Source organism: Sander lucioperca, chromosome 16 (genome assembly GCF_008315115.2).
Source record: "Sander lucioperca isolate FBNREF2018 chromosome 16, SLUC_FBN_1.2, whole genome shotgun sequence".
NCBI classification, from domain to species: Eukaryota; Metazoa; Chordata; class Actinopteri; order Perciformes; family Percidae; genus Sander; species Sander lucioperca.
In genome coordinates this window covers 1,878,753-1,902,421 of record NC_050188.1, presented here as the reverse complement: position 1 = coordinate 1,902,421, position 23,669 = coordinate 1,878,753, and the positions used below count along the sequence as shown (strand labels likewise).

At 40.9% G+C, this 23,669-nt stretch overlaps 2 protein-coding genes across 2 annotated transcripts in view; both read right to left on the bottom strand.

The window, feature by feature from the left end:
* LOC116041332 (sodium-dependent neutral amino acid transporter B(0)AT1-like) overlaps positions 1-5,559 on the bottom strand; it is a 6,464-nt gene extending 905 nt beyond the window's left edge. Inside the window, exons 1-10 of the mRNA XM_031287225.2 lie at positions 5,212-5,559; positions 3,932-4,072; positions 3,723-3,860; positions 3,455-3,636; positions 3,254-3,364; positions 3,054-3,166; positions 2,576-2,704; positions 1,042-1,198; positions 749-953; positions 479-638 (exon numbers count right to left, since the gene is read on the bottom strand). Coding sequence (XP_031143085.1) covers positions 479-638; positions 749-953; positions 1,042-1,198; positions 2,576-2,704; positions 3,054-3,166; positions 3,254-3,364; positions 3,455-3,636; positions 3,723-3,860; positions 3,932-4,072; positions 5,212-5,410 — 1,535 coding nt within the window. The 5' untranslated portion in view covers positions 5,411-5,559. The remainder of the gene's footprint in view (positions 1-478; positions 639-748; positions 954-1,041; positions 1,199-2,575; positions 2,705-3,053; positions 3,167-3,253; positions 3,365-3,454; positions 3,637-3,722; positions 3,861-3,931; positions 4,073-5,211) is intronic.
* A 3,745-nt stretch (positions 5,560-9,304) lies between these two features.
* On the bottom strand, positions 9,305-23,620 carry LOC116041220 (sodium-dependent neutral amino acid transporter B(0)AT1-like). Its single transcript, XM_035993406.1, has 11 exons — positions 23,222-23,620; positions 21,334-21,474; positions 20,777-20,914; positions 20,457-20,638; positions 14,927-15,037; positions 14,737-14,849; positions 12,744-12,872; positions 12,404-12,560; positions 11,728-11,932; positions 9,515-9,674; positions 9,305-9,308 (listed from the first exon to the last, which is right to left on the bottom strand). The coding sequence occupies exons 1-11, from the start codon at positions 23,418-23,420 to the stop codon at positions 9,305-9,307; spliced, it is 1,539 nt and encodes a 512-aa protein (XP_035849299.1). The 5' UTR covers positions 23,421-23,620.
* Positions 23,621-23,669: the final 49 nt, after the last annotated feature.

Genomic DNA, 23,669 nt, shown 5'->3' with positions numbered 1-23,669 from the left:
GCCAGCCAGTTTATGTTATGTTAGCAAGCAAACTTTAGCACAGCTGCCCACAAAGTACTGCTTGCTGGCGAAGTGCTAATTTCAAAACGTTACTGACATATAGACACTTTACAAACGGATAACCCCCGTCATGGTAACCAAAATATGTCTGAGTTTATTTGCAAAGCTTATGTTAGTGAACTAGCATGTTGCTACTCCCCACAGTAGGCTGATTGAAACACCAACTATCAACACACAGGACGAGTTGACCAATCACAGTCCTTGCGGTCTGCGTCGCCTTGACATGAAGTTACAAATTTTAGGAGGTACCCGTCGAGCAACAGCGGATGGCTCGGGCGACGCAGAGGGGTCTGCTGGGGTACGCCGTCGATTCGACTCAGAAGCATAAATCAGCCTTTATTCTATAGCAAGTATCAAGATGAAAAAAGCAAACCCAGACGGACATTGTGAAGCTAAAATAGTTTAAATATGCACTAACCTGTCTATGCCGTAGATGTATACAACAGCTATCATCTCAAAGAAACCAATGGTCAGAAGTGGAACAGATCCAGCAAAGTTGTCGAAGAGAGTTACCCAATAAATCCCTGAATGCTGCGCGAACAGGAGGGAGATGACAAAGGCAACAGCACACGTTACTCCTGAAACGCACGTCCACAAAAACAAGAGCGCTCGTGTTAAAAGAAGAATCAGACAATGAATCTGGGGTTGCAAAGCCGATATGCAGATTGTTAACTACAAAACAGAATACCAGTCAGTGCTTCTTGGGGCCATTTTTGAGGTAACATATTCAGGTCTTTCAGTGGGACCACCACTCCTTCAATGTTGCCAAACAGGGTTGAGATTCCCAAGCACAGAAGCATGATGAAAAAGAGGACAGACCAGGCTGGAGAACCAGGCATCTGGGTAATGGCTTCTGTGAACACAATAAAGGCCAGACCTGTTCCCTCCACTCCCTGTACAAACACACATTAGTCGTAATGCAGTTAGGAGCAAAATACAATAACAACATGGAATCTGACAGATATTCATCAATACAGTCACCTCACTGAGAAGTGTCTGCAGGTCACAGATTTTGATGTCCAATGCGAGAATAATATCAGGAGAGGAGCTGTTGAGATGGTTAAAGGCTGCGTCGTAGTTGCTTGTAGAGATGCTGTCTTCAGGAAGTTCAAATGCATTTAATAATGTCATGATGTTACTAGGGAGAAAAAATGTCACGGATTAGTCACTCTGGATTACGACTCATATGTTTATAGTGTAAAGGCCTCTCACAATTATTACGGGAGCAAAGCAGCAATTAATGTGACAAAGTATAAAAGCGACACATTCCGCGTGAGGAGGCAGGTTGAGGTGGTGGATGGGTCACAAACAAACAGGACTTTCACCCAGGAGGACGCTGTTCATGTCCCGTTTGAAAATACGCGTCATATGCGTAACCGGAAGTGAGTAGCGTAATGTCTGATTTTAACCCAAGACAACAGTTATCACACCAGTCATAATTATGTCTCAAAGAAAACTCAACTCCTGGCTGTTTTGGAAGAAGGAAATAGCGAGAGTAGCAGGTGAACTAGCTGTAAAAGTGAGTTTGCTTTAAGTGATGTGTAGTAGTAGTACAAGGAGTAGTGTTACATTCAAATTTGAGATCTTTACGTTTCCCCACCTGCCAGATCCCACGTGACGTTAACACTCCTGTGGGTCATATTAGAGGGTAGGAATAAACCTATATTCTCGTATGGTTTGGAGGACTTGTTGGAAAGGATTGATTCAGGTATCTTAATACAATGCCCACATGCCCATACCTACGTTGAAAGACTTACTGGTTGCTGTAATTATTCCTCCTGTCCATACTTATTGTAAAGGGACTGTACCAAATGTCACAGAAAGGTAATCCATAGTCCCTGAGATATTTCAGTCTGGATCAAAGCGAAAAAGAAAATTTGGATTGGCCAACAAGGCAGGCCTGCTTGGTTCTATCTGGGAATGATTGTAAGATTTACGAAGAATTTGTTTAACGTTACAGCATTTACTATCTAACTGGGACGTTTTGGGACCGATTGGCGGGACTGCTGTGGACGAAGTAACGTTGCACACGGCGATACACTTGTAAGAGCAAATTATGTTTAACCATGTATCCAGCTAAATGAAATAGCTTACGTTACTGTATTGTGTGCACAGTTAACTTTATTTAATATTGTATTTGGCTTTTTCTTTAATCATGGTGCAAATGTTGCTCGATGGTGTTTTAAGCCTCTAATGTCATCTTCCAGGCAGCTAACCCTAACCTTAACCCTAAACATAACCATTGCCGCGCTGCCTGGAAGGCGACGTTGGAGGGGCTTAAAACACCAAACACCGCAAATGTTCCACCAAAACAAGTTCTTTCACAAGACCCATTTTGCAGAGCCACCGTCGCTGCGTCCGGAGCTTAGCGCCACCAAAGACAATTTAGTTGGTGTAAAGAAATGCAAACAACCCAGAGCGTTTTTTTTCTCCTATCCCAGAATGTATGTGTTATAGACCCAGACCTTTCTCTGCAGCACTGTGGAGATAGGTCTGGCAATGTGAGACTACTCACTCACTGATACAGCTGTCATATTTCTCTGTGGCCCTGAAGCCGATGATGGTGTAGGTGACTGTGGCAGCATAGATTGAGGTGAGGCCAGTTATGGCCGACAGGATCACAGCATCTTGCATGCAGTTGTTGCTTGGCAAAAAAAGAAAAAATGATTTAGGGCACACACTATGTCTGAGACAGGCTACTATCTTTTCTTTTTTTTTTTAAGATTATTTTTGGGCATTTTATGCCTTTATTATATAGGACAGCTGAAGATATGAAAGAGGAGAGAGAAGGGGAATGACATGCAGCAAAGGGCCACAGGTCGGAGTCGAACCTGCGGCCGATACGACAAGGACTGAGCCTTTGTACATGGGGCGCATGCTCTACCAGGTGAGCTATCCAGGTGCCCCGACAGGCTACTATCTTTATCGTGAGCTAAATAACAGTAGAACAGCTGTGTGGTTATAAAAACAGGGCTTCTATAAATGTCTCTTACTGAACAGGGTTGTAGCTTGAGAAGGAGATGAGGCCTCCCCAAGCTAAGCTAAAGGCATAAAAGACCTGGGCACCTGCATCCAGCCAAGTAGTTGGTTTCATCAACTCATCAACCTGCAAGAGTGAGGCATACATTGTGATGTGTCTTTGTTTTATTAGATATATAATTGCCTTTTTTTATGATAGTGATTTAAAACATACATCTGGTGTGAAGAGGAACTTTATTCCACTCAGGGCACCTTTAAGAGTCAGTCCTCGGATCAGGAAGATGGCCAGCACTATATAAGGCAGGATGGCGGTGACATACACTGCCTGAGGTCATGACAAGAAAAGCAAATCGTGAAATAATTAGTCGGTGGTGATTCAGAAAAAAACAGTTTTTTGTGTAAAGGTTTGACAGACCTTGCCTGAAGTGCCGATCCCCCGTATGTAGCAGACACACATGACTGTCCAGGCAGCTAGCAGGCAGAGTACAATGGGCCAGTGGATTCCTCCAGAGTCCACAATGGAAGCTGAACTATTAAGAGTCACTCGGTAGAAATAGTAATCCACAGCGGAGCTTCGTTGACACTCTGGTACAAATCCTGAAGGGGCGAGACACAGTCCTTCAAGTGTTTTAATCATGAGTAGAGTTTGGGTTCTTAATAAGAATCTCTTTATATTTAAATACCTGTCCCATTGTCATTGAGAGGACACTGAGCCCAAGGCAGTGGGCTTTGAAAGGAATTGAAGAGATACCACAAGATCCAGGCTATTAAGGTGTTGTAGTACAGTCCAATCAATAAGGACACCAGCATGGAGGCTACACCTGAGTAGGACAGAATCATTAACTGATGTTTTTTGCTTTGGACAAATCTTTTCAGTGCCTATTTTACATACCAACACCAGTCAGATAAGGGCTGATGGCCCTCCACACTCCCACGCTGCCTTTCCTGAGACGCTGGCCGATGGCAAACTCCAGCAGCAGGAGAGGCATTCCTTCCAGCACCAGCAGGATCACGTAGGGAATCAAAAACGCACCTGCAAAATATATGATCGGTAAGTAGTACAATTACAGATCTGTATTGTTGCATTTATGACCATCATAAGCCTCCCCCCCCAAACACCTCACACCAGCCAAAGTCAATCATTTACGGTAATAAAACCCCACATTTATTCGCAATAGTGCTATATTGTACAATCGTGCAGTATTTTCATCCTCTACATAACAATCTTTGCAATCTTCAACTGTCTTTAGTTGTTTGACAGAGTGATTTCTTTCAAGATTCACACGTGGGAATCTTTCCCATTTCTACCATCCATAATGTGAACATCTAGTTAAAATTTTGTTGGATTAGGATGGCACCAAGATCTTGGTTGCAGCTGTCGCCGTGGTCCTGCTTCACTACACCCTGCTACGCTCTACGGTGCCCTGCTGCGCCCTGCTGAACCTGCTACATCCAGCCATGCCCTGCTGCGCCACGCTACACACTGTTACGCCCTGCAGTGCTCTGCTATGACATGAACTACTACGACTACCATTTTCTAGTCACTGTTCCATTATCTTTATTGTGACTATTATTGCCACTGTTCATCACACCCCCAACCGGCACCGTCAGACACCGCCTACGAAGAGCCTGGATCTGGCCGAGGTTTCTTCCTAATAGGGAGTTTTTCCTCGCCACTGTCGCACTAAATGCTTGCTCTTGGGGGAATTACTAGAATTGTTGTGACTTTATAAATTATAGAGTGTGGTCTAGACTACTCTATCTGTAAAGTGTCTCAAGATAACTCTTGTTATGATTTGATACTATAAATAAAATTGAATTGAAATTTTAAAAAAAATTAAATTAAAAGAAATCGGCAGATTCAGTTGTTAGATTACTTCAAATGCATAATGACTCACTTAACACAGCCACATTTGAAAAGAAACACAAAAATATGCACAAAGGACAGGCGAATCTTTTGAAAAGGAAGGGGTTCGCAGTTCAGATATCTAATAATTCTGCTACGATACAGTAAGTCTCTCCAGGAAAATCATATTTGAAAGATCAAAGAATACCAAATAGGTATGGGTAGTCCTTTGTACCTCCACCACACTTTAATTTGTCAAACAATCATTCAAGAATTGACAGCCCATAATGATAAGATGTCCCTTTCCCATTTTTACCACTTCTTACCTCCTCCATGACTTTGACACAAATAAGGGAATCGCCACACATTGCCAATCCCAATGCAGAAGCCCACACAAGTTAGGATGTACTGGGCTTTGTTGTCCCACTTGGGCCTGTCCCCGGCTTCCTCCTTCTCCATCCTGTCCAGGTCCTCATAGGAAGGGATTCTGTCTTCCAGTCCTGGGTTAGGAAGAACCAGTCTCATAGCGACCCCACTGAAGCTGAGATGTTACACTATCGTTCTTGGAAGTCAAAGTGAGGGCTCAGTGCATTGTTGAAACAAGTTTACGATCTTTTACTTCATCTGATGCAATCCACAGATTAGCCCTTGCACACTCTGCATTTCTGTTTTATAGTACCGTCATTCAGTTTGATCACACATTATACAAACACAGCAATGGCACAGTAGCACTGTCCACTCGCAACAAGAAGATCCTGACTTTGAATCCACTGCTCCAGGGAGCGCTCCACCACTACTGTGTGTACTAGGTGTGCTTTTTATTTTATTTTTATTTATTTTTTGCAACTTTGTTTGGGATTCAGCACTAAAACACAATTTCAACTGAATTGATTAGGTCCTTTAATGGTTTCCTGCTCTGTTATCTAGTCTTGAGGCCCAAAGTTGAACCTACACTGCCTTGTGTTGATCATACACTGTCATTTATTACATACCAGGGTTAACGAGGGCCTGCTTGTATGACAGTTAATAACAACTAACATTTCAAGTCAGCATCTTCATCAGACTCTGTTGATGACTTGACGGTCATCTTTTTCAGGCATTATGTAAGACATGAGCACAAGGAGAGGTGTATATTTTGTGAATCATTAAAGGAAAATAGTCTGGCAGTCGAACAAGTGCATTGAATGAGCAAGAGGCAAAGTTCAGTTTGGCTGGAACATACATCAATAAAACTTTTAATAAAATAAACTAATAAAAAAATAAAACTAATAATCAATGATTAGTTAATTTAGTTACTTATTGTTACTTATGTTATTTAGTGCAAACTGTTTGGCATGAATCCATCTCAACTTTCAGTTTATTATTGTAAGGGCAAAATCTATCAGTCTACAATCTTAAATCAGTTTGATTGAATGGCCTATAATACAATAGATCCATATTTACCATAGGTGGATGAGTGCTTGAATAAGGGATTTATTATTCCAGTAATAGTGATAGTCAGTTGATGTTTAATCAGCCAACAAAAGCATGTTGGGCTTTGTTGCATCAGCTGACCCTACTACCACTCTGTGTTCTGTCAGTGTGCGGTCTCCCTCTCTTGCCCAATTGCTTGTTTAAAGTGGCTATATGTAACTTTCAGTTTGTGTTGATTCCAGCCGCCCCTTTGGATAAAAGCGGTAGTGTTTTGCAGATGGAAAATTACACAGTTTCAGAAACATTTAAAAGTTACATATAGTCACTTTAAACATTTATACTGTATTGGAACAAACGTCTGACGTCAAAGTGCATATCACAAAAAGACTACAATATCTGTTATGAGGTGATATCTAAATGGAGATGGAATGAAAGATAAAGTTTTCAGAGTTGTAGATAGTTCATGCTTTGAGAGATCAGATGCATACAATGTTTACCTTTTGCCCATTTTCATTAGAAAAGTTACAATTTGCTATATTGTTTATCTTTCGATAGGTAGACGTTTAAAAAAATTGGTAGATATTGGCTGTACATTTCATTAGTGGTTGCTTGTAAAGTTATATACTGTCAGCAAACATATTCACAGAGAAAAATTATTTCAACGGCAAGGATAAAGGGGTTTAAATGCTTTAAATTAAGAAAGGTCCAATACAACAAGAAATCATACAGTATGAGCAGGTTTATTAATGTGATGAGTAAGTACAGTATATTGATACAGCAGCAATGAATTTGCACAAAAGATGGAAATATGAGTACTTTACTTAAATGCATCAATAAAAAAAATCTGTATTGTGCTTTAAAGCAGCTACACACCAACCTGATAATCAGCCATTGGATAGTCTGGTGAGGTCAGTGACTGGAGTCTGTTCGGTGTGTTCCGTGCCGTCGTCCGTTGGAGGGGCTGTCGGCCTTCATTTTGGCCGACCTGACATGCTCAGTCGGAGACAGGGCAGTCGTGACTCACCCGGAAATGGCAAGCGGGATGACCGTGACTAAGCCTCTCAAAATTTGACGAAAATCTTTTAAACTGACCTTTGTCGATCTGAAATGAAGATAGATTCAGCAACTGCACGGCCTATTTCTCTCTTTAAATGTTTTCAGAACTATTTTAGTACAATATGAGATCGTATTCTGAATGCGTCACCCAAAAGGCCGGTTGTCCAACTGCCTTTTCTGCCAACGGTCGGCTGTCTAGTTGGTCTGTAACAGCCTTTAAGAACATGTGCATGGATATAAATAGAAAAACAGACAGCCAGATCTATGTGCCCCTTAAAAAGAAGAAAGAAAACTGTATCAGACCACTGCTCGAATGCTTGGATGACATAAAGGCCTGGATGGCTTCTAACTTTTTAAGTTTTAATGAAACAAAAACGGAAGTGATGGTTTTTGGTGTCCACACTGGGACCCCCTTTGTCGATAATATATGCCAATATGTCAAGCCAACCGTTATCAATTTAGGGGTTAAAATTGACTCCGATATTAAACTTGACAAACAGATTGGGGCAGTGGTTAAAGCAGGCTTTTTCCAACTACAGCAGTTAGCCAAAATAAAGCCGATTCTTCCTAGGCAGCACTTTGAGACAGTAATACACACCTTTGTGACCACTCGGTTGGATTACTGTAACGCCCTATATGTAGGCATCAGTGCCTCATCTGTTGCTCGTCTCCAGATGGTGCAAAACGCTGTGGTGCGTCTTTTAACTGGAGCATGTAAATATGAGCACATAACCCCCGTTTTAGCTTCACTCCACTGGCTGCCCGTATATTTTAGGATCCATTTTAAAATAAATTAACTTGTGTTTAAATCCTTTAATGGTTTTGCCCCATCCTACCTGTCCGAGTTGCTTCACCCCTACACACCGACCCGCTCACTCAGGTCAGCTGAACAACTGCGCCTGAGTGTCCCTAAAACGAAGCGAAAACTTAAAGGGGATCGTGCCTTTGCTGTGGCAGCTCCAAAAATATGGAATGACCTACCTCTGCCTATTAGACAGGCTTCTTCACTGTCTAATTTTACATCTCTTCTTAAAACCCACCTTTTTTCCTCGGCCTTTCCCAACTGAGGCTGACATTTTTGTGCAAACATTTTTACTGTGATACTATTTCATGTTTTAAATGTTAAATGTTTTAAATGACTTCTACTTTGTTCTGTACAGCACCTTGTGCAACATTGGTTGCTTTTTAAAGTGCTTTTGCTCTTGAAGCAAAGAAAGACCAGCCTACATAATGCATACACAGGCACTGTCAAACTGGAGACTCCCGCCAAAAGAAAGATGATCACGTAGATCCATTTAGGGTACGGTACGGATGCCAGAGACGGGAACTCCTCCTGTAAACCACATAACAGTATGATTAGCGCGCTTTGTATTCAACGGCTGCTTAGGATGACATGTTAGCTGATGCTTACAGAGTTGGGATCCCAGACTAAGTAGGTGAGCTCTTCTTGGACTTGTGTCACCAGGTAGAAAACTAAAATAACCAGAACGATTAGAGGACTGATGAACCTCCATGTAACCTGCCAGAAGATGGAAGGCTTATGTCCGACCATGAACTCCAAGTCCTCATTGAACCTGCCACACAAGAGGGTTTAATATAGATTATAATGTGCTGTATAACTTTATTTAATTTGGAAAGCACCTCGCTGAGAGTAACAATCTATTTTACAAGAGTGCCCTAAACCAAGATAGCAGCAGCACATATAGAAGATATAATATAGAGGGTATAAAACATATATCACTGGCTTAAATTAAATAGATACAATATAAAGAGAGTAATCAATAAACAGTTAAACTACTGTAAACAAAGAACGGAAATACGCTAAAACGCTTTATAAAGCAGAGGGGAAACTGCAAATTTGGGTGATGATCATCTGTGGGTCTGTCAGAAAGAGCAACACCTTTAAAATTACACCAAGTCTGTTCCATTGTAAATATAAAATGTGAAGCTTTAACTAAATACACAAAATGGTTAAATAAGGTTATTATTAATATTTCACAAAGAGATCCCTGCAATGCACATAATCGTTTGCTCAATAACAGGTACAGCTTCACTCTTTTTAGAACAGACTGCAGATGTATGGCTGCTAATATGGAAATTTAGCTGTAGGCAGTTTTATAAAATACCACATTAAGCAATACATTAGCTTTAAACACTAACCTGTCTATGCCGTAGATGTATACAACCGCTATCATCTCAATCAGTCCAATAGTCAGAAGTGGAACAGATCCAGCAAAGTTGTCGAAGAGAGTTACCCAATAAATCCCTGAATGCTGCGCAAACAGGAGGGAGATGATGAAGGCAACAGCACACGTTACTCCTGAAACGCGCGTCCACAAAAACAATGCACCTTATTACAAGAATCACACAACCAATTCATCTGTACACTTGTCTTGAGAGCACAAAAAACTGCAAATAAAAAAAACAAACATCTTTGCCACCTTTGTTAAACACCAGTTTCAAACAGAAAGAAAACACTGCAAATAGAGAAAACAGAACTAAATACAGAACTGCGCTGCAAGAAGCTCACTCGACAACGGAAATGTTTCCAGGGGACACTAAAAAGTGATGCACATGGTTTTTGGCTTATGAACGGTGCATCTCATAGCCCTTAAATTGCCTCCTCGAGTCCCCCACTTGCCTCCCTTCCTCCTACCGAGGAGGCACGGGAGAGACGCGAGGAAATCATGGGACTAGAGAGGCAACGAGCAAATGTGTTTAGAGAGATGAGACGTCCTTTCCTCTGAAGCGTCACATGAATACGTCGGCTGTTTGGGCGGAGTTAGTAACTCCTTCAGCTGCACGGCTTCCGGGAAGGCCTTCTCTCGTGTATCCTCGCCTATAGCTCATCAATGCTCGCTCCTCGGTCCTCAGGGCAGAAATAAGAGCTTTGAGACAGCCTTTACCAAGGAGGGACAGAACAACTTCCGGTTCAACCGAGGAGTCGAGGAGCTATCAAATAAGGGTTATGAGATGCAGTTGAAGTCAGCTATCCATCAGTGGTGTTGGAAAATCAGCTAAAATGTTTGTTTTTTTGGTGTATTGTGAGCGTCTGATTCAGATATATTTGCAGATATTTGCTGCTAACCTAACTGACCCTTTATGTAATGAAAGAATGGGCAGCAGTTACTTAGTTGTTAAGCAGGTCATTTTATTATTCATATCAGCAAACTTACCAGTAGTTTAACTGGCTTGTCCTCTATTACGGGTTCTGTAAGTAACCAATAACGTTATAGGTAGCTAACATAACGTTGGCCTGTTCCACAATGAATTGTGTGTATTTCAATATCTGAATCGGCAGGCTAAAAACAAGCAAAAGGCTAACGCTAGGTCCATTTCAGCCATGTGCATCACTTTTTAGTGTCCCTGGAAACAGTTTCTTTATCATATGAACGTGTTTCTGAATTTGGTTGTTTTTCTCTATTTACAGCATTTTCACTAAATGCTGTGCATGTGTTGTCAAACTAGTGATTATGTTACTTAAAGCTACAGTGCGTAGTTTCTGTCGCCCCCATGAGGAATTCTAAGTAATGACAACACTGTTGTTGCATCCACATTAGAGTGCGGATTGGGCTGCATTTTTCTGTCCGAGCCCGGCCCGCGTCCGACAGAGCAGTAACCGAACCCGGCCCGAGCCCAACAGGCATTAAGATATTTATGTCCGAGTCCGACCCGAGCCCGACACAGTTAAAATCTAATTTGTTTTCCTCATACTAATGACACATGTACGTTTGTTTGTGTGGAAAGCCCGCTTTTATTAAGCAACTGTAGGAAGACATTCGGAAATGTCAACAGATGAGCGCAGCAGTGCACACGGGGCAACAAACGCACGTTAACACAGGTGCGACCTACATAATAATCTGTTTTAAATTTAAAATGTTCAGTGCCTTATCGTGCTGATGTGACCGAGCCCGACCCGAACCCGAACATCATTTCTAAATATCTGTCCGAACCGGTATCCATCCTCTAATCCACATGACACAAGCCTTCCGTAATCGCACATGTTCCCCTGCCCCTCCACACAGTTACTTGTAGCCAAGGAGGACACGGAGGATTAAAAAAACATGATGGACTCTTCAGGAGAGGTAATTATCTTCACTCGAGTTTCTGTGTGCTAGTCGCCGGAGGACAACATGTTCTGAACGTGGCCATACTGAGAAATACAGAAAGAGTTTTGTAAAGCTGATAGTCTTAATTAGCTTTGTATCAACTCATTTGGCAATGGCTTGAATGTAACAGAATTTCATTACCTAATTTGCTTGTGTTTTGTCTATTTGCATGTGTTTCCTTAATTTGCAGTGCATTGACCTCTCAGGGCCACCATACATCTCATCTGCCAATGTGTAGATTATTTAAACTACAAAACAGAATACCAGTCCGTGCTTCTTGGGGCCATTTTTGAGGTAACATATTCAGGTCTTTCAGTGGGACCACCACTCCTTCAATGTTGCCAAACAGGCTTGAGATACCCAAGCAGAAAAGCATGATGAAAAAGAGGACAGACCAGGCTGGAGAACCAGGCATGTTGGCGATGGCTTCCGTGAACACGATGAAGGCCAGACCTGTTCCCTCCACTCCCTGTACAAACACACATTAGTCGTAATGCAGATGAGAGTAGGGCTGGGCGATATGGAGAAAATCACGATATCATGATATCACGATATTCTTGACTAAATTCCTTGATGTCAATATTGCGACGATATTGTAGGATTGACAATTGGTGCTTTAACAAAATATTATTTACACAATGAGATTTTTGATAATCATCTGAAATGTCGATTTAATGACAAAGTGTGTAAAGGCAAATAATAGAACAGCTAGAACAGTCTGCTAAGCTCAGAAAACGACATCACTTTACTCTAATGCAGCCTTCAAAACCAGGAAAAGACAACACTTAATATATTACGGTTTTACGATACCCAAAATCTATGACGATATCTAGTCTCATATCACGATATCAATATAATATTGATATATTGCCCAGCCCTAGATAAGAGTAAAGAATTCCAATAACTTGGGAATCTGACAGATATTCATCAATACAGTCACCTCACTGAGAAGTGTCTGCAGGTCACAGATTTTGATGTCCAAGCCGAGAATAATATCAGGAGAGGAGCTGTTGAGATGGTTAAAGGCTGCGTCGTAGTTGCTTGTAAAGATGCTGTCTTCAGGAAGTTCAAATGCATTTAATAATGTCATGATGTTACTAGAGAGAAAATATGTCACGGATTAGTCACTCTGGATTACTGGAGTCATCATTACAAATCTAAATAGTATGTTTTGACCCAATAAAGCTATCATAAATGATTACAAATAAAAATACAGTTTTACAGGTGTCTTGAAGTTTAGTGACCAAAAAGATTGAAACCCACATCCTCTGACTACTCACTCACTGATACAGCTGTCATATTTCTCTGTGGCCCTGAAGCCGATGATGGTGTAGGTGACTGTGGCAGCATAGATTGAGGTGAGGCCAGTTACGACCGACAGGATCACAGCATCTTGCATGCAGTTGTTGCTTGGAAAAAGAAATAAGCAAAAACAACACATCTTGACCTTGGGTCTGAGAATGGCTACTTCCTTTTTTTCATGAAAAAAAAAGAGACTTGAACTGCAAATTAATACTCTCTGTGAATCTTAAAGGGGTGATAGAATGATTATATAGGGTATTTCACACTGTTCCTTAAGGTCTCCTAATAGGGTACGTAACATCGGTTGGGCTGAAAATGGCCCAGATGCTGTTCTATGCGCGCTAATGCAACCCTGTGAAATAGCCATAGGTTTTCTCCCTTATATGGTATGCTCATGAATATTTAGATGAGCTGCGCACTGATTGGTTGGTTTACAACGAGCGCAGCTGCGCAGTGCTGCTGCACATGAGGAGAGAGGGGAGGGGCTGCTCCTCAGTCACAGAACAGAAAAGAGAGGTGAATGTTTTGGCGGCCACAGGAGAGAAATACCTTGCGTGCTCGCTGGACAATACTGGTGTCTTTTCTACAGAAAGTCGCTGTCTTTTCTACAGAAAGTCGCCAGATTTGTCACTAGTCGCTTTTGTGAAAAAAAGGGGGTCTGAAAAGTCGCTAAATCTAAAGTCGCTAAGTTGGCAACACTGTCAGCGCGGTCCAAATGTGTGGCCGGGCAGCTGCTGCAGCGCCACCGGAGCAGGAATGGCTGGAGCAGCCGAGGCCCAAGAAAATATCAAACTTCATTTAAAGTTATCAAATAATGTTACTGTACAAAGCACCATAGACACAGTTTAGTTACAGTTTAGTCATCCTCCAGTGTGTCGCGCGCACACACACACACACACACACACACACACACACACACACACACACACACACACACACACACACCAATGCAAAGTTTCGACACTTTCATTACAACTAGTGTTGTTGTAACGTAACCCTTGGGACATAAAAAAAAACTCCACTTCCAGACAAGGAATCACATCTCGCGCTGTAGCTAGTTCAGTGTCTCAGCGCGGGGACATTTAGCAGAGAGTGAAGCCCACAGGCACACAGACAGAGTTGTAACTACTATGTTCTTATCATGTCTCCTGGTGGCTCCACAGCCCCTTATTCCCCGAGGATCCATGTTGGAAACAAAAAAAAAGTCAACGTAGGCTAGCAGGCAGCTCCACAGCAGCAGCAGCGGCAGCAGCTCCAGCACACACTGCCCTCTGCGCCACATTAGATCCACAACTCCCGCTCCATTGCCCGATATCTACTCCTTAATTAAGTTTTAAAAACTTTTCTCTGTGTGTACATGCACACACATGGGCCAGTATTCCGTTGTACAGCCTGGAACACTGCATTTACGACCGTGGTTCATTTTCAATATCCTTGAAAAACTTCCAAACTTTCTTCTTTGTAATTCCCATTCAGCTACATTCAGAACACCAGCTGGTCTCAGACCAGTGGTCTGTGTGTACATTTTGGGGCATGACAAAGGTACAGACCAGAGCCAATTAACGTACAGCCACCGAGTTGACGTCAACTATTAGCTTCGTTGGGATTCGCCCGTTTTCAGCGGCAGTTTCAAATTGTGAGATTTGCATAGTAAAGAGGTGTCAATGGGACTTTGAGGTTCTATGTATGTCCTATTTACCCGTCGTTATTCAACTATGACAAGGTAAACTCGGTTTTGCATTCTATCACCCCTTTAATTGGTGCGTTTCCAATCACCTGCATATGCATATTTTTTTATATAGTGGTATAATGGTTTCCTGACTGAAGAATTGGCTTCACCTCCTGCTTATCTAAGTGACCAACTCACATAACGGTAGTGGATGGAAATTCTCTTTTTCTTTTGCCAACTTTCCAGAGATTTGCTTAAAATGTGCGATACATTTGGATGTAAGCGTGACTAATGTCTCTTACTGAACAGGGTTGTAACTTGAGAAGGAGATGAGGCCTCCCCACCCCACACCAAAAGCATAAAAGACCTGGGCACCTGCATCCAGCCAAGTTGTTGGGTTCATCAACTCATCCACCTGCAAAAGGCATAGATGGGGACTTGGCTTTGAGATATGAGATACAACTTTTTTTCTTATCAACATTTGAAACATACTTCTGGTGTGAAGAGGAACTTTAATCCAGTCAGGGCACCTTTAAGAGTCAGTCCTCGGATCAGGAAGATGGCCAGCACTATGTAAGGCAGGATGGCTGTGACATACACTGCCTGAGGTCATGACAAGAAAAAATAAAATCCTTAAAAATGGACATTAGATTGACGTTTTGTCAAAAATGTATCATAATTGACTATTTGCTAAACCCCATGCCCAAAAATTGTGCAATCACATAGCAACCATAACTAGGCACACTGGCCCGCCTGTCAAGCTTTGGATTTTCCTGCAAGTTAAAGGTCCCATATTGTAAAAAGTAAGATTTCCATGTATTTATTGATTATAAAGCAGGTTGAGGTGCTATACAAGTATGATGAAAGTATCAAAACGCTCAATCCATGGAGAAATGCACACAGCCCTTATTCAGAAACGGTGCCTTTAAACAAGCTGTCAGGACTTCCGTACGGTTTTGATGTCACAATATACTATATATAGTGTCGCGACAGTGCTGTTACAGTCATTCCCCGGCTGCAATGACAGTGACACATGCACATGCTTAGAGTGCAGATGCAAAAGACCCGGAAACGATCAGAGCAGACTTTTCGAGAGTTTTTTTCGAGAGGGGGGCTTAAAGAGACAGTGTTGACAGCGCCGTCTGGCTCTCCAGGATCCAGCAAAGAAGATCCATGAATTGCAGTCAGTGTTTAATTCTTCCACGCTTGCCTCGGAGTGCCTCTGATGTAGGTATGGACACAGATATGGTTGTCCATTTGGCCGCTATTGTAGCTGGTGCTCATCTTCTCCACCTTTTCCTCGTGTTAACTCTGATGTGTTAGCTACATTTGAAAACCTTGACCGGCCAGAAGACTGGCGAGTTGATTTCCCTATCCTGATGAGCGACTCGTAGCCACATGCCATCACCATTCAACATCAACCACAAAAAGCACAACCAATACTTAACACAAGATAGACACAAGAGCACAAATTTGCATACAGTCAGCAGAGCCGGTGGAGAGGCTACACATTCTAGAAACCCCCATGGATTAAAAATATACAATACAAAAAGTAATAATTGACCAAGTTGATAGCTTGAGGTTTCTTGTCAACAATTGTCACAGACGTCTCGTTTTCAACCGTGGTCTTTTGGGGAAAATGCATTTTGGGCTGCAGGAGATTTTTTGTTGCAATACCACTAGTGGACACAAAATTTGGAAGCAAGGCTGAGTGGCGGAGCCGTATCCAGTTCAATAATACATCCATGGTAATTACTGTGAATGTTCTTTGTGAGAACGGAAAGTTTGGCAGGCATAGCAAGAGTAACTACAGGAGGTGGGGCTTAGCTAACGGTCAAGTTACTGAAAGTTCAACAAACCTTGCCTGAAGTGCCGATGCCTCTTATGCAGCAGATTGCAATGACTGTCCAGGCAGTTAACAAGCAGAGTACAATGGGCCATTGGATTCCTCCAGAGTCCGCTATAGAGGCCGAACTATTAAGAGTCACTCTGTAAAAATAGTAATCTACAGTGGTATGGTCCATGACATGGACTATGGACAGTGGTTTTAACAGTATGGCCTTGAACCCTCTAGTTAACAAATCACAGAAAAAGAGTCTTTGGGTCTTACTCTTGAGAATCATTAATATAACTTCATGCATATTTCATGACGCTATCTTGTACAGTAGCCATAAATTAGGGGTGTATTTAACTTGGCCTTAGGTAGGGACCAGTAACCTTATTAAAAAAGGAAATGGTTAGTAATACTAACATTATACTGTAGTGTATGTGTGGTGTATCTGATCTAAAATGAATAAACTAGTTTATTCATTTTAGATCAGATACAAAACAGAATGCCATAAACTCACACACGATCCTTATAAATGCACTCCTGGGTACCTCACACTTTAATTTGTCCAACACTTATTCAACACCTCTTTTGTCTTACCTCCTCCATGACTTTGACACAAGTAAGGGAATCGCCACACGTTACTGAGCCCAATGCAGAAGCCTACACAGGTTAAGATGTACTGGGCTTTGATGTCCCACTTGGGCCTGTCATCGGCCTCCTCCGTCTCCATCCTGTCCAGGTCCTCATAGTTAGGGATCCGGAGATCCAGGCCTGGGTTAGGAAGTACCAGTCGCATGGTGCCCACATGTGTACTGAAGCAGAGAAGTAGTGTCCACTACGGTTGAACGCTTGGTAGAAACGTGTTATCCGAATACAGGGGACTCAGCAATGTTGGAACAAGTTTATGATCTTTTACTTTTTATTATCTATCGTTGGTCATAGATTAGCCAAGAAATGCATACTTTGTATTTTTGTCTGCTGTACAGTTTCAATAACCAGTCAGTCATTAAAATAATGTGTATGTGTCAAATACACAAAATTTCATGCCAGTCTGCAAAAAGTAGACATACAAAAAAGTAATTATTAAGCTTGATCACATGGTGGGTGCCCTCCTTTGTCTAACATGTAAGAAAGGATCATACTGTTGCTTGGGTAATGTGTTATTCAAGTATTTTATTTTTTTATTCAAAAATCATTGTCAGGGTTAAGACAGGACTTTATTACACCACAATTGGTTCTTTTAACAAATTCAAATGTGTGCCTCTTTGCAACTGTTGCCAGGCAAAATCCTGAAAAGCTCTTGTGACCTCATGATATTCCGCATGATTTATTTTCATAGCATACATTTCTTCAAATAGTAACCACTTCCTTTTGCTCTTAAATCTGAACTAGAGACAGGATTTTTAACAGATCATAAACTGACCATTTATGGCAGTGTAAGTGCAGTGCTGTAATATACCCACACATAAAACACTTTACGATTGCATAGGCCACACAATATGCCAAATATCTCAGATAACACAAAATGGTCTAAAAGGGACTGATGCCATGCATTTATTCAAAAAGACATGCTTACAAAGTCTTAATAAGAATTAGGTTTGTATTGTTATTTACAAAATATGAAAAATAAACATTATTTTTCTTTACTTAGACACATGCACTTTTGTCAACTTACAATACTACTGTAAAAGAATAGTAACACATTTTTTGGAAACAGCGAGTTACACAAGTTTGATACCACTCTCGTATATTTGTGCTAAATATGTATAGATACAGCCAACAGCCAGTTAGCTTCGCTAAAATCCTGTTTCTTTTTACGGGTAGACTTTTTTTTATAAGGCACGTCTCTGTAACCAGGGCAACGATGACATTGAGTGACAGACCTGTCAGTCTCTTCCGTGAATACTGGTTTAATACTTCTCCACTATGTCTTGTGAAACTCTTTTAGTTTTATTATTTTTCATGTCATTTCAAGCATGTGTAAACGTAACGTAAGCATTAGAATAGGGTGTGCACGAAAATACGGGACAAATCACGTCCCGTATTGATTCAGTAAGGGTCATTGCTTTTGTTTTAAAACAGGACAATCCCGTATAGGGGACGGTTGGATACCCTTACAACACACACATGGCACAGCAAGAAACTCATATCACAATAGTACAGCAAGCAAAGCAAACAACAATTACTCTCTTCTCCAAAATGACATTATTTTACGGAAAATACTTTTCACAGATAAAATTCAGTAGTCACTACTCTTCTGTCATTGTGCATGAGGAAGAAAAAAAATCGTAAGCATAATATACAAACAACAATAAAACAAATCCATATTTTTATTTCATATCCATATTTAATTATTAAATACTCTGTTATTAAATATAAGTAAAAGCTATCTAAAACTTTTTGTCATCCATTTGTATTTTGGCAGAGATAGTGTCCACTGTGTCGTCACTGTAGTCCTCTGGATGAATTTGAAGAGGGCGACCACTGGGATGGCTAAACTGGGAACTCCAGCCAGGATGAAGATGATGACGTAGATCCAGGAAGGAAACGGACGTGGTTCCAGGGTGGGGAAGTTCGCCTACGGCCAGAGTCAAGAGACATGTTAAAATATACAGCAAGGTACGACACACAAGAGGTCTGAAATGGAAAAAGGTGGATTCCTACCACCATCAATAATACATCTAAAAAGACCTTCAAGCATGCACACTTACCGCCTCCTCGTCCCACACCAAATAAGTGAGACTCTTGGTGACTTGGGTTACAAAGTAGAAAACCAAGATGATGACCATAATGAGTGGACTGACAAACCTCCATGTCACCTGCCAGAAAATATTGGGCTTGTGGCCAATCATAAACTCAATGTCCTTGTTAAACCTGTTTGGAAGCAATAAGAGGGAGACATAATGTCAGCTGAGTGTGTATCAAAGCAGCCATAAAAGACTTGTATTACTTACTTGTATTAGATACAGTAAATAAAGCAGCCTGTGTGGCTTGCATTACTGGACTTTAAAGGAAATAAAAATCCACTCTGTTACTTTAGTAACCTTGAGTAAAACATTACATTAAGACTGGAAATGGGATATATATATATATATATATATATATATATATATATATATATATATATATATATATATATATATATAGTGCAATAGTGCAGAATAATTCACATATTTGAAACCTTAACATCCTTGTCACCACACGATTTGTATCAGAAACCCAAAGTGTTCAATGGATGTGCGTGACCTGAACAAATTGTGTTTTTGGTATGGATTGGGTAGTGACAATCCTGATGTTTAGCAGGTATAATGTTTACCATGTCAGGTTATGATGTTAGTGTGTTAACATTTGCTAATTAGCACTAAACACAGAGCCAGTAGCATGGCTAGAAAGCCATTACCTTGGGTACTCTGTACCAATAGTCCCTTCTTGGATAGACTTACCTATCTATGCCATAGACGTATATAACAGCGATCATTTCACAAAAACCGATGACCAGAAGGGGGATAGAGCCAGCAAAGTTGTCAAAAAGAGCTAGGGTAAAGATCAGCCCAAGAGTGAAAGAAATTACGCAAGTTAGACCTGAAAAAAACAATACAAAAAAGTGGTTACATCAAATGTTTTTATCCTGACATTTAATATTTAATAGGAACTTCAGGAAATTACCACAGAAAACTTCTTTGGGCCAAGTTTGAGGGAGCAATTTGAGGTCCTGCAAAGGAACCACCACTCCTTCTACGTTTCCGAACATAGTCGAGAGGCCGAGGCAGAAGAGCATGACGAAGAAGAGGACAGCCCACAGAGGAGAAACAGGCATTTTGATGATGAAGTGTTGGTTGGTGTGTTACAACAGTGATTGTATTAATTATACTGACAAGTGTTGGTTGGTGTGTTACAACAGTGATTGTATTAATTATACTGACAAGTGTTGGTTGGTGTGTTACAACAGTGCTTACATCTGGTGTGAAGAGGAACTTGATTCCCTCTACCGATCCTTTCAGAGTCAGTCCTCTGATAAGGAAGATTGTGAGGACCAAATATGGCAGAGTGGACGTGATGTACGCAGCCTAAGCAAAGGAAAAAATTACAACATGATCCAAAGACATATCTGTATATTAGAATGACCATATATGTACACAAGCAGGCATCACTCTTGCATCAGATTATTCCGATGTAATGTGACTTTCAGACCTTTCCAGTGGTCTCGATGCCCCGGATGCAGCAGACATAGAGCAAAGTCCAGGCAGACAGCAGGGCTAGCACCATCCACCACTGTAGACCGCCAGCCTCGTCGATAGCTGTTGAAGTGTTCAAAGTTTCTCTGTACCAAAAGTAGTCGACACTGCTGCTCCGAGCACACTCCTCCACCACACCTGCAAAGTGCAGATTAGCAGATGGGAAAGGGCAACTTTACCAACCTTTGAAATAAACGTTACTGCAGACTTTACAGCCAATGTTTGTTTTTTGGATTCTTTGTGACTGATTTCTTCATGTATGTAGGCCTACTGTACCTGTCCTGTTAGCATTGAGAGGACATTGGCTCCAGGGCAGAGGATCTTGAAAAGAGTTGTAGAGATACCACATGATCCAGGCCATGATGGTGTTGTAGTACATACCCACAAAAAATGAGACAAGCAAGGACGCGATGCCTGTAACAAAATTAAACAATTAGTCTGGTGGCAGTGCCTTTTTTAAGAGTCTATAGCCATGCTAACGGCTCTGTGAGGCTGTACAGCTGTTCTTCGAGCTAAACGCTAACGTTTGCAGTTGCTAACATGCTCACAATGGCAACACTAACATGCTGATGTTAAGCAGTAATAATGTTTACCACGTTCAACCATCTTAGTTTAGCGTGTTAACATGCTAAAATTTGCTAGTTAGCACTCAACACAAAGTACAGCTGAGGCTGATGGAAAAAAAACAATGAATGCCTGTAAAGGAAGTCATTTATTAAAAATTGTTTAGATATTTCAGTTGGCACCAAGGTGGACCAACCGATCTACAGACCGACATTTCTGTCATCCCCCGGGCAACACAACCTATGCATGCTTTTTATTTTTTAACCCACCGACTCCAGTCAAGTATGGATTGATTGATCTCCACACTCCCATACTGCCTTTCCTCAGACGCTGACCGATGGCAAACTCCAGGTGCAGCAGTGGGATTCCCTCCAGGACCAGCAGGATAAGGAATGGGATCATAAACGCTCCTAGAAGTACAACATTCACATTGTCATAAGGACTTAATAGTCACTTTAAAGATGGTAAGTAAATATTCAGCAGTCAACCTTATTCTCAAAACTGCACCCATAAAGACATGGTACACGTTTTATTACCTGCAGTACTCTATAAACCATGAATAAGACTCACACATTCATTTTTACATAACGTTAAAGTTTTAGAAAGTAAAGGAAAAGTTCCAGCAGTTTCAATATGTACCAAATTGCCAGTTGATCTTAATAAACACATTTAAGTTTGTAATATTTTCTAGGGATTTATTGATTGATTTTTGACTTTTAAGATCTGTCTAAGAAAAACAGGCATTTCTGTTATTTTTAATCTGCCCTATTCGCACAGGACTAGTATTACCTGGGGACCTCTTTTAATTTGTAATAATTTCGAAAGTCGTCATCTTAATCCCGTACGAATCTGCCATGGCTGTTATTTGTCACGTTAAAATTCCACTGCCTATTTTGCCAAACACAGAGGTTGTGTGATATTAATAGTCTCGTGTGAATTGAATCCTGAACGAATGTGTGTTACGAAACACAATCGTAGGGGAGAAATTTCTAAATCACACGAGATCCCCTGGGCCCAGTTTTTCTAAAAATTTAATCTGGATCAAATTGATCCGGATTTGGAAATCCCAAATTTTGCTATCCAGGATTACCTGATCCATCTTACTTTTATGCCAGTTTTTTAAAGGAACACTGGGTTGGATCACTGTGATCCAAATACTAAATTTCAGGATTACCAAATCCTGTTTACCAGAGCCTTAAATGGAACCAACAGTGTAGCCTACTGGCTTAGCAAAGAATAACAGGTAGGCAAAATACCAGTGGCCACAAATAGCCATTTTTTGTTTTAATTTTAAGAAACACAGACACTGTAATAAACAGAAACATTTTACGTTCCTTATTTTGTTATAATGTTAAATACCATTTACCATTTTGTTTACCAGATCTCATTAGATGTGACATGCTTCATATATGCTTCAAATATGAAGAAATGTATATATCATCAGTAAACATTGGTTTTGTGATCATTCACTTAAAAAAACTCTAAGATTTTATTTGGTTCAAAAAATCACAACTAAATCCACCCTTCTGATGGGATCAGGATAATCCTGTTTTTTTGGATCAAATAGATCCCAAACCAAGTTCAAAGTTTTGAAAAACCCAAAGGCAGGTTTGATCCAGATCAAATGTAAGATCGTATTACATGATCTGATTTTAGTTCGGAATCCCTCTTTTGCTTTTGAAAAACCCATTTCCAAGATTTGATCCAATCCGTGATCTGAAATCCCACTGGATTACTTTTGAAAAACTGGGCCCTGGTAATAGTTCTGTGCAAATAGGGCTATGAGCAAAATTCAGACTGACTCACTGTGTGTAGTGCTACACCTACTGAATCTGTAAACATCTAAAAGCACTTTTGAAAATAGATTATATTTCCAATATTTTTGTGAAAAAAAGCTTATTTTATATATTCAAAAAATCCGTTTTAATGAATAAATCCTTTTAAATGTGTCAGTTAATGTGTTACAATCCACTATAATTTTGGATGTTACGTACTTGGTTTAATTTTATGTCTAAAGTAGACCGACTGAGTTTTGGAAAAGCCCACCCAAGTTACTGATAACAGGTAAAGAAAAATTTAAATCCTTTTGATAATTCATACACACTTTTAATTTTCTGCCATCTCAAACATAGATCACCCAGTCTCATCCCAGCCTACCTCCTCCATGGCTTTGACACAGGTAAGGAAACCTCCAGACGTTGCCAAGTCCCACACAGAAGCCCACACAGGTGAGCAGATACTGGGCTTTGTTGTCCCATTTGGGCCTCTCTCCTGCCTCCTCCTTCTCCATCCTCTCCAGGTCCTCATGAGAGGGGGTCCGGTTATCCAGTCCTGGGTTTGGCAACTTCAGCTTCATAGCGGCTTCTTGTAAATTTCACTGGACTCAGAAATTGTCAATATAGCCGTTGAGTCTTCCTTCTCATTCAGTCTCCTCTGTGGAAGCTGTTACTGATTATCCATAGACTAGCTCTCTCTGAGTACTTTACCCGTACTGTATGTTCTGAAGAAGGGCACCGATGTATTTACTGCAACCTATGGCACCTCACCCACAGTTATCATTAGCTCATTAAAGCCTGTGTCGTATCATGTAATGTCAGCAAGGTTA